Consider the following 15,986-nt stretch of genomic DNA (forward strand, 5'->3'; position numbering starts at 1 on the left):
CTCCCACCGAAGGGCTTTCGCAAAGCAGCATAACAGAAAAACGTTCCTCTTAGCAGCCTCCTCGTAACTTCATCCTGCCACTGCCTTTTCTTGAATATTTACATGACACACCTAGCACTGAGGAAACTGTGTGTGAATTCAGTAGTGTTGTTGTTGTTATTTCAGTACTTCATTTAAACCAATTTTCTTTAATCCAAGGTTGTTATAATGCAGTGAACTAGGACTTAATACCAGATCTAGATTCAATTTTTTTGAGATGTTACTCATTTATAGCAATGCATGTTTTGGCTCATTTCCCAGTGATCATTTGCTTGAATATATTTATATATATACAAATGATGTTTCATTCAGATATATATATATATATATATACACACATATATATTCTTTTTTTTTTTTTTTAGATGACAATGTAAACTGGTACTCCAGTAGTGAAGAGGAAGAGGGGAGCAGTGTTAAATCCATACTGAAAACTTTAAAGAAACAAAGTGAAAATTTTAGGAGTCGGCAACAGCATTCCGCAGAGCAGCATATGCTTGGTATTCCTACCGACCCAAGGCTGGCAAAAGAAAAAGGCACAGGACCCCAGGCTGCTGACCCAAGACTTAGGGCCTCTCCAAGGTCCAACCCCAGGAAGCCTCCGGAATCGGCGTCCTTGGACCCGCGGCTCGCGCGAGACCCCAGGATGTTGAAGGCGAGTGAGGGTGGCCATGCCAGCTCGTCCCTTGGGGCAGCAAAGCTGGATTTGCATCACGCGCACGCGGGCGTTAAAGTGAAGCAAAAAGGGCTGGATGATGACGAAGAGGATTCGGAAAGAGAATTGAGGGAGCGAGCTTTCCTGATACCCTTGGAGCCTTTGCCTGGTGTGACACTAAGGGATCCTCGCTCTCAACTGAGGCAGTTCAGCCACATTAAAATGGATGTTACCCTGATGAAACCCAACTTTGCTAAACACATTGTATGGGCTCCTGAAGACTTGCTCCCAATACCTTTGCCTAAACCTGACCCGGTCTCTTCGATTAACTTACCTCTTCCTCCACTCATTGCTGACCAGAGACTTAACAAACTGCGGAATTTAAAAAACGATCCCCATCCAAACGCGATGCCAGCTGACCCCAGACTAGCTGCGAAAGCAAAGAGTAACTTAACGGGCAGGAGTGGCTATTTGGATCAGCCCGCAGACTCGCATGCCAGTAGCTCGAGCAAATTAGGAGACCCTCGCTTGCAAAAAAACGTCGATCCCAGACTCCACAGACTGTCTAGCACAGACGCACATCATGGACTCGCCAAGGACTCGCACCCTGCAAAGTTTGACCCCCGCCTCTCCAGATCTGCTGCCAGCTCCTCGCAGTCCTCGGAAGCTGCGGCTTCCAAAGCCGACCCGGATGCTCTGCCTCCCTACGCACCCAAGCTGTCATCGAGCGGTGTCAAACTGGGAAGCCCAGGATCAATTCTTAGCGGTATTAGTTTGTACGACCCGAGAGATCCCGGCTCGTCGCTGGACACGGCGCCGGCTAATTCAGGGGAGAATGGAGAGAATCAGAAAAAAAGTATTTTGAAAAATTCTGGTAAAAATGAGGCCAGTCTCTCCGAAGATTCAGTGCTGCAGAAGGCTGCCTCTAACGCAGAAAAAAACCCAGAAGGATCAGCAGAAACCGCTTCAGATAAGGCCAACAGCACCGGGAAATCTCAGGCTAAACACTCCAGCGCTGCCCCCGCAGTGCATAATCTCCCCATCCAAGCTCTGTCGGGCTTAATCAGACCCCAGTACAGTGATCCAAGGCAGGTTAGACCGCCTGGACAGGTGAATCAAAGCCAGGAAAACGACCCCAACGGGGAATCCGATGATAAGTCCTTAAAAGATGTTTTCAAGACTTTTGATCCAACCGCTTCACCATTTTGTTAGCAATTGATTTTGTCTTTTTACTGTTGTGAATATTGCAGTTTTCTGCTGTTTTGTAACTGGTTTACCTCCTTGCTTTATTTATTTTTAAATTATAATTATCAACACTTTTCAGCTGCTAATCTCAGAACCACATGCAGTTATACAGTATGCTATAGTGTTTGCAAAGCTGTGGTATTTTCTATATAATACTTTTCCAATTTCAGGGAGACTAATAATTGACATGTAGAAAAAAAAATGTATCGTGTTAGAGCTGATAAAAGCACTTTCATTGTAAATAAGTCATTAAGAAAGTCTGAAGACCTGTATATGTGTGAGCTGTCTCTTTCATAAACAACATTTAGATATGATTGCCACATTTGTATGATTGTATAGACACAAGCAATATTATGTACATTACTGTGAGAGACACTGTTTGACAAGGATTGTCTGATGCATCAAGCCAAACCTACTAACTGAAATATACCTAAATGATTTAAAAGGAAAATGTTGATCCTACTTTTCCGATCAGTTGATGTAAGACATTGGTTTTTATTCATGCAGTCAATATTCTTAGCGTAAAAGATACCTATATCACATATTGAGGAGTACAAATGTCATATCTTTCAAAAGTATTTTATTCTATACTGTATATAGAAGAAATTGTGCAGTACATAACTAGAAGAAAGTTACTGTTAAAGTGGAGAATACCTAAGCTGTCTAATACAAAAAAAAAGGTTTTTATTTAATTTTTTTTCCACGCATACACAATTCTGATTAGTGCTATAAGTTACATTGTGGTGTTCATGTATTTCAATGTATTTTTGTATTCAGCTGCTTAATTTGTATTGCTTTTTTGTATTGATGTAACTGCAGTACTTGTATTCATTGTGTCTTTATGACATTTTTAACAAAAAAATTAAAAAGGGTACAGTTAAAGTCTGGTAGTGACTGTGATGTTGACACGTTTACAGCTGGTTCCCTTGGCCTGGAGAAGTGACAAGAGGTATGAAACAGAAATGAAGGTGCTTGGATGTGTTTTAGAGCAGCCAGCTGCTAATACCACTTGGCAGTCAGATTACGGTGGTTTCTTTTAATTAAATTTGTGTTAAATCCCCAAGGACCTGCAGCTTGGCGAGTGGTTTCCTGACCAGACTGCTGGTTTGGAGAGAGCCATCGCTGTTCTCATCTTACAGTTAATGTCATTGTGAGAAATGTCATGCATGTTCTTTAATTTTCCAAGTTGCTGCATGCCTGGAGCACAACTGTCCTTACAGCATTCCTGTTTTGCCTTTTGGCTTGCTTTTTACTCCCGGGAAATGTAGTTATGCCTAGCTTGCTACATTTAAAATAAAAATTTGCAGCCTGCTCCGTCGTCCTCTGCTTCCCGCCCACTTGGATGGCTCCTTTCTGTTCAGTTTCTTCCTTTCCCTTCTGTTTCCTTGGCCCAGGTAGCGTTTCCAGCTGTGTCCCAGACCCTCTGGTTGGGTCTCGTGCCCGCGAGAGCAGCAGTAACGCTCAGAAGAGCTGAGGCAATTGGATAAATTCTGCTGCTGCGAAACAGGCTGGAGGAGGCATTGCTAAAGGCGATTGTATCCCCGTTTGCCTTCATAATTTATCAGGAGAGACTTTGTAATAGCGTTATGACTTTTCCCTAATGTTTTTTCCTATGATTGCTGCCTAATTCTTGACTTGACAACTTCAGGCTATCGGCTTGAGTTAGGTTTAAAGGGTTAGGTTAAAGTTAGGGTTTTAAGGGTTTTATCAAGAAACCAAGACAGCTGGAAAAAATAGATGGATATCCTGGGGAACAAAAAGAAGACGTGAGTTCTGAGCGGCCAAATGCAGGTTTTCACATTTAGATACGGAAAGCAAAATCCACACTTGTAGGATGGGCAGCCCTAACCTGAAGTCACGACCACTCCAGGGCCGTGAGGACACTACTGAAGCAAGTTATCCAAGGGAAGGATTCTCCACTGTTGGGAATCCTTACAAAGCACATAGAGCTGAAATGCCTAAGTTACTGACGAGCTTTGGGGTTGTGCTCTGGTAGGGGAGACCCCAGTGATAGTTTCTAAGCCCAAAGCCCCCCTTCTGTGTTAGTGTCTTTAATGTACGTAGATCTTGATTTTGGAGAAGAAGATGGAGAAGGTAAGGAGGAAATGCAACGGGCGAGAGGCCGGCTGGGCGCTGCGGTCTGTTGTGTCCTTCCTCCACGGCAGCGCGGGCGCCTGGGGCCCCCGTGCAGATCCTCCATGTGTCCCTGCTCCCCGATCTGCTCTCCGCTGGTTTCTGCCCATCCTGAGGTGCCCCCGCTGCCCCCGCACTCTTGGGAAGGTGGAGGTTGTTCCTCGCTGCTGAAATACCCAACTGGCCAACGGGGAAGGTGTTGAGGGGTGTCTGAACAGGGCAGACGGGTCAGGAAGGTGGGAGCGTGGCCAGTCCTGCCCTACTGCCCTCAGCTCGAGCAGGCTCCAGCTGCAGAATGATTGTGTCTTCCGCAGGGCACGGAGCACCGGTCCCTTCCAGTGCCCAAACTCACGTCGCGGAGGTGGTGAAACGAGGGTCGAAGGAGCAGGAGCGGCCGGTCTCGCCCGTCCCCGTTTCTCCATCAGGCTGCATTTCAAGGTGGGTGAGCGTCAGCACTGTGCGTTTTACTCTGCCCTCGTGTCTTAGAAGTTCAGATCTCGGGGGAAAAAAGTCCCATTTCTCCGGAAGCTGTGGGATCTGCTGAGTCGGGAACAGCAGATAAAACACTAAGGTTCCTCGCTCTTGCTAACCCTAGAGATACGGAAGAGCTTTTATTTAAGTGGAATGGGGGCTAAAATGAACACCTCTGGGCTTACCTGCCCTCTGGGCATCAGGAGCGAGTATTCCTAGATGAGCACCTGTGTTTGCTGCCTTATGCTAAAAATGCCCCTACAGAGATTTCTAGACTCTCCAGGCAACCTGCTCTATTATTTTTCTGCCATGAGAGGGCTCTAATATGAATCTATTGGAAATTAAATCAATTCATTCTTGCAAGGTAGAGCATCTTTAATGACATTCCTGTTAGATTTCCAAAGTCAGTAGCTCTCTCCCTTAGTCTTTCTTTTCATTCAGTTCTTTCCTGCAGCTGTTTTTGGAGCCTCTTTGTCTGTGTTACCCTCTCAGTTCCTGTCTGCCCTTGAGCCCCGGCTCCGCTGCTCTCCCTCTGCCTCCCAGCATGGAAAGTCTCCACAAGTAACGGGAAGGGTTGCATTAAATATGTGTTTGGCTAAGCAGACTAGGTTTTTACCTCAGTGTTTGCCCGTTACTGGTCCCTATCCCCATGATCTCAAATGTCCTGAGCTGAAGAAACTGGGTCTCTCAGTGCAGCTCAGGTAATGCCTGCGCGTTATCTTCTAGCTGGATCTTTGCTCCTTTCTAAATCTTAAATTCTTTTAGGCCATCTATCTAATCGCTCCTCACTTGCAGCTTTTCTGAGGCGGTCTTTGAAACTGGTGGGTTTAGCATCTTCTGAGGACGTCCGTCCTCGGTGCTGTCACCTTCACCAGAACGAGGAACCAGCTACTTGCCCCAGACAGGCTGCCCCTTAAAAGCTATTCGGTTTCCCATGAGGTTTTGAGAAAAGTTAAGTTTCTGGTTTTAATTAGGCTGTTTTCTTCCTAGTCATGTTTTCAGGGCAACATGTTCTCAATGAAACCTTCAAACCTCACAATGAGGAATATTCATAAGAGTCCATAAACCACCTCAAGTGCAACAGTCTGAGGATCTCAGCTTAGCATGGTGTGTCTCAGAAAAGCCCTTCTACACCTCCGAGACTTGCAGTAGATTTCTATTACAGGGACATCCTTGAGGTTCTTGGTCTACACCCAGAAACACCAGCACTTTTCCATCTGCCACTTCTTCCCTGACTTCTGTACAGGACTGCCCAGCATGTTCTTACCCTAGCCAGTTCAGAACCGCCTGCATTTTTCTTATCCTCAGCGTGGTGAGCCCCTGATGCCCGTATTCCTGCCGTGTGATCACTCTTAGAAGTGAGGCATATGCTCAGGGCTGTGCATATATTCATATTACAATGTCATTCCCACGTAGCTCCTCCTGGTGGATTCCAAAGGGTTTGAACCTCTTCATTACAGCCCCCCAACTACAGTTTCAGAAGGAGCCCCATGCCAGGTATTGAAGATCAGAAAGTACTGGTATTTCACTGAAGTGGGAACTCTCTGTTTTTCCTTTTGCTGGGTCTTACAGCTCCTCCAAAGGCCCTTCCCCAGGTCCGGTGTCCTCTGTGACTCCGTGTCATGTCCTACCAAAGCAATTCACCGCTAGCAGAAGCGTCCCCTAATCTTGGGGCTGTCATATGTCCTCCAACAGCTTTTGGATGCCCGATGACGTTCTTGTTCTGAGGTGAGCGTTCTTGAACCATAGCTATGAGGGTGGGTTCAGGCCTTGCCTGAGTCTTGCGGAGCCCTAATTCATCCCTGTCTGAGTTTAAAGACTCCTTGGCCCTATGCCTCGACAGTTTTTTTCTCCATTCAACGCAAAAAGCAGCTACTTCTGCCTCTTCAGAGTCAGCTGGGGGCTGTCGCAAACCCTATTAAAAAGAAACAAAATGCATGGACTCCTTAAGGTATTGTATGTTCTTAAAATATCTTTGTATGGTTTAAAATGCCTCAATGATCCAAAAGTCTGAGTGTATCAATATGTGTGAAATCAGCATGGCCTGCAGGGCAGTAAACTGCAAAATCAGACTGTCCCCAAAAAAGCAGCTTTTAGCACTAAAGAGTCTTCAACCTCTTCAGTGTTGAGGAAAAACTGGACACCCAGAAAGGCAAAAGGAGCTCACTTATGGTCTGGGGCGAAAAAAAAATGCTTATAAAGACACAATAGGAATGTCATGTAGTTAGTTCCTTGACAAGGAGGCCCATAATTTTCCAAAGGGAAGAAATGTGGTCATAAAGGACTCTGTAATCCAGACAGGCAAGACAAAAGAATGACTAGTTACTTGAAGCTGCCATCAGCAGCTCAGCAATTTATATAAATAGCATGTTTTTAAACAGCAGAGACAGTTAACCACAGAAAGGGTTTTCCCGTGCTTGTGCCTGATCAGCCACCAAATAAGATTCCAAGCAAAATGGGGTATCTTTCAAAAGGACATGCTGGAGCTCAGCAAAATCTACAGGGTTATATAGGAGGTTAAGGCACATATAAATAACTGTATTATTCCAGATGCTGGTTGTATCTGAGTTTGTTTTCTGAGTGCTTTCAGATCAAGTCTGCTCTCTCAAACTATTTGCAGTTGGATTTGTCTGCCATCATTGGCAGCTGCTGGGGAAGCTCTCAGAGGGTTTGATCAAAGCTCAGCTGAGCCAATGTAAAGACTAAGACTGATAGGGACTGTTTCCAGATAAAGGTCTCCAATAAGATGTTCCCCGCCTATGCAAAAATGGCATCACTGAATGGGAGATGAACCAGCTGGAGCCCAGAGCCAGGAACAGTGACAGAGCAGATTCAATGTTTGTAAAGATACGTAGTGGGTTTTGAAAACAAGACTGAAAGGCATAAAGCAGAAACATCATAGTAAGAATCACGGAATCCCAGGATGGTTGAGGTTGGAAGGGACCTCTGGAGATCATCCAGTCCAGCCCCCTGCTCCAGCAGGGACACCCAGAGCACAGGGCGGCATCCAGGCGAGTTGGAAGATCTCCAGAGAAGGAGCCTCCACAGCCTCTCTGGGCAGCCTGTGCCAGGGCTCTGGCTCTGGCACCTTCACAGGAAGGAAGTTCTTCCTCACAAGGAGATGGAACCTCCTGCGTTTCAGCTTGTGCCCATTACTCCTTGTCCTGTCACTGGACATGACCGAGAAGAGTTTGGCCCCATCTTCTTTATATTCTCCCCTCAGGTATTTGTACATGTTGATCAGATCCCTTCTCAATCTTTTCTTCTCCAGACTAACCAGGCCCAGCTCACTTAGTCTTTCCTCAGATGATAGATGCTTCAGTCCCTTAATCATCTTTATGGCTCTGCGCTGGACCCTCTTCTCCTGAGGAGCCCAGAGCTGCCCCCAATACTCCAGGTGCCTCCCCAGAGCTGAGCAGAGGGGCAGGATCCCCTCCCTAGCCCTGCTGGCAACGCTCCTCCTGATGCAGGCCAGAATCCCATTGACCTTCTTGACCATGAGGACACCTTGCTGCCTCATGGTTAACTTGTTGTCAACCAGGACTCCCAAACCCCTCTCCATGGAGCTGCTTTCCAGCAGATCAGCCCCTAATCCGAACTGGTACCTGGGGTTATTCCTGCCCAGGTGCAGGACCATGCAGTTGTCCTTGTTGAACATCCTGAGGTTGGTCTCTGCCCACCTCTCCATCCTGTCCAGGTCCTTCTGAATGGCAGCACAATCCTCGGGAGTGTCGGCCACTCCTCCCAGGCTGGTGTCATCTGCAAACTCGCTCAGGGTCCCCTCTGTGCTTTCATCCAAGTCATTGATGAACAAGTTGAAGAGCACCGGGCCCAGGACTGACCCCTGTGGACACCACTGGCCACAGGCCTCCAACCAGACTTGGCCCCATTTATCACCACCCTCTTGGCTCTGCCATCCAGCCAGGTCTCAATCCACCTCATTGTCCACTCATCTAACCCACATTTCCTGAGCTTCCCCTTGAGGACGTTATGGGAGATGGTGTCGAAAGCCTTGCTGAAGTCAAGGTAGACAACATCCACGGTTTTCCCCTCATCCATCCAGCCAGTAAAGCCAGAAGCTTAACCATGAAGGCTAAGTGGGAAAGCGATGAGCTTTGGCTGAGCACATCAACTGTAACAAACTAATATCACCTCCATGGGAGACTGCATCTGCCAGTTTGTGCTCCCAGAAAATCAGCAACACAAGCAATATATCCAGCTGGAGCCCGTGGAGGTCCCACATGGGCTGTCTCCCACCTGCCCATAAACAGTCTTGGCTGTAGGGTCTCCATATGAAGTGGACTCACCCAGCAAAACGTATTTGATGTGCTCACCATTACTTACTTTGACACATGCTGCCTCAGCGGCCGTTAGAACACGTGAAACGGCCTGAGTCAGGTTCTGCGCGTTCCTCACAAGAAGCTCAGAAGAAGACTTGCTCTCTGCAGTGACTGCTTTTACCCTGAAAGACATTTTAAAGTATCTTACTGGAAGACTCGCTCCATGGGCCTCTCCATGTGTCCAGGTACTCCGAAGCCAAAAGAGATTGCACTGCACTATGAGAGCAGGTTTCTGGCTGTAGAGCAAAGGGGAAATAGAGACAGGCAAATTAGGGAGGAAAAGGGCTATTTATGACAACAGGAAGAGGAACAAGATCCTTCTGCATTGTAAGTGACCCCTTATGGTCACAACCAGATGCAACAAGAAGTTCTGGAGACCCCCTTCATCAGGTGGCCTTCTGAGAAGGGAAGCCTTCTTGTACGGCCATTAGCCCTGGGGAAGATGGACCTTTTCCCCAGCGACTCACCTGGCCACGATGGCGAGCTGGCTGCTGATGGTGTGGGTCTGCTCAGCAGCGCTCAGCAGCTCTGTGGAGCATCGCTTGTCAAGGCAGCACGTTGCAATGACGCGGCCAAATTTAGCAATCACCTGCCCGTCAGAAGCAATTTGCTTTGCACAGGCAACAAACTGTTCCTTGGTCTAAAACAAAACAGAAATGCGTTTAGGGAGAGAAGAAGAAAAGACATGTTTGTACAGCCACCTTTCCCACAGGATGGACCTCTATGAAGCTGCACAGGGCCGTGTCCAGCCAGGTGTGGATATCTCAGAGGATGGAGACCCCATAGGCACTCTGGACCCCTGACGCTGGGTTTGACCACCCTCATGAGGAAACATATGTTCTTTGTATATACTAAAGTGCTCAGCTGCAGGGAGGAAACAAACTGTACCGTGATGGGGCCTTTCTTCTTCAGAAATTGTGTCATGTGAAGCATCCTCGCTGCCATGTCCTTGGTGACCTGAGACATCCCGCTGGAGCCACCCTGCCACACGTCGCCGTCTTCTCCTGTGGGTTCCTTGGGCCTCCTGACAGGGAAGACACTGGGAGGACCGTTCTGTGGCTGCCAAGACAATAACGCTACAGAGTTAAGGTCTGCAACATGCAGATGCAGCAATGCTGAGGTGTCTCTGCCCGCATGCTCCCGAAGCAGATTTTGGTGAGTAAAGGGAATGGGACAGCTACCTGCCACCTTGCTGGGACTGCTCTGCCCTCCCAACCAGTGCCACGTGCTCTACGCAACCCTGCTGGTACAAAGAGGGTTGGTCTGGATGATCTTCAGAGGTCCCTTCCAATCTCAACCATTCTAGGATTCTGTAACAGGAATGACTGACAGCCCTCATCATCATCCTGCAGCAAGAAATGATGAGGAAAAACCTACTGTACCCTTTTGCATGTATCCCTGGCAGCTCCACATGACTCTTCACTCCTCCTTGGGCAAGCTTCTGACAGTTCAGTGTGGCTTGGAGCACCAAAGTCTTGGCCTGGAAAGAGCTTAGATAAGCTGTTGCATTGCCTTGGAGGGCACTGGTCTCCCACGCTCTGTAAGCACCATCTCACGAGCTCCGAGACGTGTCCGTTGATGCCCTGAAGAGCCTGAAGCTGCGTTACGAGGTAGTGTGCCTTCGCTGACCAGTCCCAGACAAAGATCTCCAGGCAAAGACACTCTTTGTCCTGTGGACTTTGAAAGATCTTCCTGGCGCTGCCCACTGCATCAGAGGTGACAGCTTGGAGGTGGTTTGCCATGGAGAGCAGGCTGGCCTGTGACTGCAGCTGAGCAGGAGCCTCCAGAACATCTTGGAGGGTGCTTTGGACCCACTCAACATTGGCCATTAGCCGATCTGCCTTCTCTTCAAAGATCTCTTTGCTCCTCGCTCTGTCATCTTGAGAGATAGGGGAGAGGACTGGCCCAAAGACATCTCGCATGACCTGTAAGTATTCAATATTGACCTTCTCGAGGTGCAGCAGTAGTGCCTTGGCCCTGAGGGCTAAGTCTCTCTGCAGGAGCTCAAAGCGGATGAACAAGCTGGCTGTAGATAGCCAAGAGACCGACAGGGTCCTGGAGGCATCCAGCAACGCCTCCATGAGCACCCTTATCTCTTCCCTGAGCACTAGGATCTCACTGCAGCCACAGTCTCCAGGGCAGGACAAATAAGAGAGCCTGGCAGCCTCCTGCAGCCTCAGCGCGTTCTCGGACACAGCAGCCAAGACGCTCCCCAAGCAAAGCCCGTGCTCCACAGCGTTCCTCAGCTCCCGCAGGAGCAGCAGGTCTCGGCCGATGAACCCATCGGCAGCGCTCAGCAGCACGCGCATGCTGACAGCCCACAGGACACAGCGCAGCTCCAGGGTGGCCTCTCCCACCCCACCAGAGCCCTCAAGGGACGCTGCTTGCTCAAGCAACGCCTTGGTGTTCGTCTGAGCACGCGAAAATTTCACCCGGACCTGCAGAAAGCTCTCCCAGATGCCGGTGGCAACGTCATTTCCATTACTGCAGGCCATGCTTGCGATGTCACCTGCTAAGTGAACAATTCCTGCTAAAGCCATCATAGGCTCATCCAAAGCCTGTTTGCTGCTCAGAAAGTCAGCAGACAAGATGAAGTGAAAGACTTGCTGAGACAGACCATACCAAGAGCCTGCTGTTGCTGCCAGGCACTCTTTGGTCTCACAGATTCTTTCGGAGAGTTTGAGTGCCATCTGGAGAAGTCTGCATGGGCCACCAAACTGCCTTGAGGCTGTTTCCTTGGCCAAACTGATAACACGTCGTGTCAGCAATTCGATATCCTTGAACTGCCCTAGTGTGTCCATCACAGGAGACTCCACCACAGGCAAAGCTTCCTTTGATGCTTGGATACAGCAATCGGAGAGTTCCAACAAAGCAGAGCAAGCAGCATTGACAGCCGCCACATCATGAGCTCTTGCTGCTGCCAGGAGCGTTGCAACGACGGGGTGGATATCTGCCTGCCTTGGAACAACATCTGGGTGTAGGTTAGCTGCTCCTGAAGATGGACAACTCAAGGTGTCTTCTCGCAATGCAGTCTCATCAGCAATGCTTTTTAGCCCAGCACATGATGGGCTGAGTTCAGGCTCCTCTACAACCTTAGCCCTTCGCACTTGTTCCCGAAGAGGGCTGAGGATATCTGGGTGGTTGGATCCATCCAGCCCATCTTGGACGCGGTAAGAAGTATCTATCAGGCACTTCACTGTCTTTATAAAGATATGCCTGGCTTGGAGGCACGACAGTCTCTCTGGACAGAGAGCTAGGACTGTTTTCAGCTCAGCAATGGAGCTTCCCAATTGCTCAATCCAAACCAGCAAGCCATTCCTGAAAATGGGATCTGTGGTTCTGTCCACATACCTGGTAGTAGCTTCAACTACCCACTGAGCCCAATTGGTGAGGATCGTCGCGTGCCAAGAAAACTGCTGAAGGTCCTGACTTTCCAAGGCTTTTTCACACCATTCCCTCTGCTTAGCCATTTGCTGGATGGAAACCTGGAGAAATTCATGCCTGACGACCGTCTCCTCAAAGCACAGCAGGAGACTTTCTGTTGTCCCTGCCCATGCTTGATACAAGGACTTCAGCTGTTCAGCAGCACTAACCTGGGCTACGTTTCTGCTCATTTCTGTGAGCAGGGGAGGGAGGCTGGCAAGGAGCCTCTTTAGGTACTCCACATGGCCTCTGATTTCTCTAGCAGTTTGGGGCTTGGTGCATCTGGCCACAGCAATGTCTGCCACCATGAGCATTTGCTGCACGTGTGTGAAAAAGGTGGCTGTGAGGGGCTGAAGCATCTTTAAAAACGCTCCAGCTCCTGCTGTAAAACACCCCTGACCAGCGAGGCTGAGGGCACCTTCAACCAACTGCCTCAGGGGCTCTTTAGCTTCAAAGAACGTGTTGAGGATTTGGCACAGAGTAGCTGCGACCACCGTATGGTTGAGGTTCTCCACCTCCTTTCTCATGGTACGACAGTCCTCTTCCAAGCTGTTTTCTCCCCAGTTTTGCCCTGGCTGTCCCTCCTCCTGGCTTACTCGGCTGCAGATGTTCTTGCTCAGCTGTAGGAGAACCCTGCAATGTTTTACCAGATCCATCTTTGTATCTGGGCTGGATAAGCCTGCTAGAAGCACGCAGTAGAAAACCACCATCTCCACGTGCGTTCGGAACTCGCCGCCGGAGCGATGCACTGAGTCTGGGCAAGACAGCAGAGCCAGCAGCCGGCTCACGCGCTCGGAGAAGATCCCAGGTCTGTCCTGTCGCTCCTTGCTGCCCATATCGTCACGGAGCAGGGAGATGAGCTCTCTGATGGTCCTCTCCATTAGCTGGAAAGCATAATCTTTGGAGAGACTTATTTGTTGGTCACAGGGGTGTTCAAGCTCACTGCGCTTGGCTGTATGGAGCAAAGGAACACACCTTTGAAGGAGCTGAAGTGTCTGGGCCAGACTCCTCTGTCGAGGAGAAGCTCTGAGCTCCTGGAGGCACCTTCCTGTCAGATCATTCAGCAGAAGCAAGGACTCAGAAAAGACCTGGAAAGCAGACAGCATTCCTGGCACGTCCTCTGCATCGTGCAGCGCGCTCAGACACTCCAAAAGCCAATTGGCAGCCTGAATTATCCTTCTTGTCTTGGCAGCATCTTCGATCTGGAGGATCTAACCAGCACAGCAGAAAAGAAGTGTCAGAGTGGCTGGAGGTCAAGCATCACCGTTCACCTTTTCTCCCCTTGCACACCTCTTTCCATAGCCCAGGTCATCACAAAGCACTGCCTTGTGGAACCCAGCTGAGGTCTCCAAACAGCACAGCACAGCTGGCTGCTGCACACTGGGGTTCCCCATGTCTGTGAGGAGAGCTGGGCACCTCCAAGAAGAGTCTGGCTCCATTTCCTTCACAACCTCCCAACTAGGTAGTTGCAGACAGCAGCTCAATGTCCCCGTTGCCTTAATGTCCCCAACAGTCGCAGCTCCCTCAGCCTCTCCTCCTACACCGGCTGCTCCAGCCCCAACCATCTTGGTGGCCTCTGCTAAACTCGCTTCGGGTTGTCCACATCTGTCTTGAGCTGAGAGGGCTCCAAACTGGACACAGCACCCAGATAAGGTCTTAGAAGTGAGAACAGAAGGGAAGAATTGCTGCTTGCTGGGAGGGAATTATTTCTAGTGCAGCCTGGCATGCTCTAAGCATCATGGTTGCAAGGACGCACCTTGGCCAAGGCTGGACAAGCAGCCCAGTGTGTAACACTGCAGCAATTATACAGATGAGAGGGGGTGTGTTTTGCTCTGCAAAACAAGTCTTGCTCCATCGGAGCTTCCCCCAAGCCACGTCCTGACACGGGGGAGCTCCGAGGCCTCCCGGGGCTGCAGCTCCAGCCCAGCCTCCTCCGTTGCTGCCTCCTCTCCCGTTACCTTCACCGTGTCCACCAAGACCCTCCGCGCGGACGCGGCCAGCTCCTCCCTGTGGCTGGGGACGTCGGGCTGCACCAGGAGCTTTTGGGCTGCCAGCAGCGCCCACCGCCCCGCCAGGACGAGCGACGTGGCTGCAGGACGCGTGTCCTCCTCCAACACCTCGTCCCCAGACTCCTGAGCCAGCCTGGAAGGGAAGCCACCGGTCACCGCTCTCCGCCATCCCCAGCACCAGCCGTGGGTGACAGGGACAAGGACACCCAGCTCTGCTGTCCCCCCGTGCTGCATTTGATGGGGGCCCAGGGGAGATCCTATAGCCCTGTGGCCCAGCCAGTTTGGCCAAGTGCTAGTGACAGAACTCAGGCGTTATCACAGTAATGAGCCAGGACCCTGCTTGGTCATTACTCAGTAGCCATTGCCCATCCTGTGATTTTGAGCTCAAATTTACTGAAACTTCCATTAAAAATCAGTAAGTTTACCCAAACATTTAGTAAATTGGATGATTATTACTTTGAGGTGTGTTTGGGTCAAATATTGCTTATTTGGGTCTTGCTTTGTGCAGCTGCAAGGTTTCGCCCCAACAGAAATCAGTGCGTACTTGAGGAGGACTAAGAGATTTAGGACATCCTTATGTAATTAAGCTTGTGAGCCAGTCAGAAAGAAGTGGTAGCAAATAAGCTGTTTAAACCATATAAAAATAACCCGAGTGGACCCAATACCGAGGAGGAACAAACTCTAGGAATACCAACGTGTCCTGGGGAAGAATTTGGGCAACTCTTCGCTCCTTCCCACTGGAGGAAGAATTCCTGCATCCATGGATTCCGACCAAGGTCCCGACCTTGGTAGCTGGATGCTGGGCAGAAGAGAGGACTCCCCAGCATGGCGGGTGCGTGGGGGACACAAGGAGGACCTGTCTCCTGCCCCCTGCCACGTTTCCACCCCATCAGTGGGGTGCAAACAGGGAGCGACATGGGCTCCACGCTCTCCAAAAGCCTCCCAGGCCCGAGGTGGTTTCCTGGCCCCCAGATCTGCTCGGAGGCACCCCACAAAACTACCTTCTTGCATCAGAAGCGAGTTCTTCAGTGGCGCTGGCTAATTTTTCTGCATTCTCCCCTAAATCGGGAAAGGCCGGGCAAACGCCGCCGTCCCATTCCAGGGCTACAAGGAGATGACAGAGCTGTGCACACATGGGCTGAAGGATCCTCTCCGCGGTTTTGCTCTCTGTCGTCGTCACAAGGTTGTAAAGATTGAAAAGCTCCATCACGTCCTGCCTGGAAAGAGGAAATAAACCCTGGGATTACTTGGGATCCTTTGCAACGTTAGCAGTAATCAGCTTTAACGGCAGCCTCGGATGTGCACAGCAGGTTCCGACCTCGAATGCCCCAAGAACACTGGAAACGCTGCTGGATTGAGTTGCTTCCAGCCCTGCAATGAGGTCAGTGGATCCCAAACCCGCCCCGGCTTTGCACGGATGCAGCAGCTCTGCAGAGCCCTGCGCCTCGCCGGGTGCCACGGCCCAAGAACGACGACTGTATCCGCACGCCTCCACCAGCAGCTCCGCAGCTCCCTGCATGCACCAACCTGCTTCTCTGCTTCACCAACCTGCTCCGCTGCTTCTCCGCACGGATCCGTAAGCGTCTGGCAGGGACACGAGCGTCATCCTGCATCGCGGATCGGTTGCCGTAACCCGATCTCCGACGCGGACGCTTGGGAAAATGAAACGGG

General features: G+C 50.0%; 2 protein-coding genes across 2 annotated transcripts in view; one reads left to right on the plus strand and one right to left on the minus strand.

Moving 5' to 3' along the window:
- Positions 1 to 2,821, plus strand: part of ZC3H6 (zinc finger CCCH-type containing 6) — a 31,501-nt gene extending 28,680 nt beyond the window's left edge. Inside the window, exon 12 of the mRNA XM_010224378.2 lies at positions 405 to 2,821. Coding sequence (XP_010222680.2) covers positions 405 to 1,906 — 1,502 coding nt within the window. The 3' untranslated portion in view covers positions 1,907 to 2,821. The remainder of the gene's footprint in view (positions 1 to 404) is intronic.
- A 1,599-nt stretch (positions 2,822 to 4,420) lies between these two features.
- LOC148595334 (uncharacterized) lies at positions 4,421 to 15,537 on the minus strand. Its single transcript, XM_088521323.1, has 8 exons — positions 15,317 to 15,537; positions 14,265 to 14,448; positions 10,266 to 13,517; positions 9,772 to 9,942; positions 9,351 to 9,523; positions 8,888 to 9,005; positions 6,237 to 6,458; positions 4,421 to 4,498 (listed from the first exon to the last, which is right to left on the minus strand). The coding sequence occupies exons 1-8, from the start codon at positions 15,520 to 15,522 to the stop codon at positions 4,421 to 4,423; spliced, it is 4,404 nt and encodes a 1,467-aa protein (XP_088377449.1). The 5' UTR covers positions 15,523 to 15,537.
- Between the last annotated feature and the right edge of the window lie 449 nt (positions 15,538 to 15,986).

Source organism: Tinamus guttatus, unplaced genomic scaffold (genome assembly GCF_059628265.1).
Source record: "Tinamus guttatus ecotype Peru unplaced genomic scaffold, ASM5962826v1 Tinamus_guttatus_pri_ptg000116l, whole genome shotgun sequence".
NCBI lineage: Eukaryota > Metazoa > Chordata > Aves > Tinamiformes > Tinamidae > Tinamus > Tinamus guttatus.

What these genes read in the sequence shown, in the direction of transcription:
- LOC148595334 (XM_088521323.1), bottom strand. Translation starts at nt 15,522, where the DNA reads ATGGAGCTTTTCAATCTTTACAACCTTGTGACGACGACAGAGAGCAAA. An exon ending in CAGCTCGCCATCGTGGCCAG is followed by an intron (nt 9,006 to 9,350) that starts GTGAGTCGCTGG and finishes AATGTCTTTCAG; the next exon opens with GGTAAAAGCAGTCACTGCAG. An exon ending in CTGAGGCAGCATGTGTCAAA is followed by an intron (nt 6,459 to 8,887) that starts GTAAGTAATGGT and finishes TCTTTTTAATAG; the next exon opens with GGTTTGCGACAGCCCCCAGC.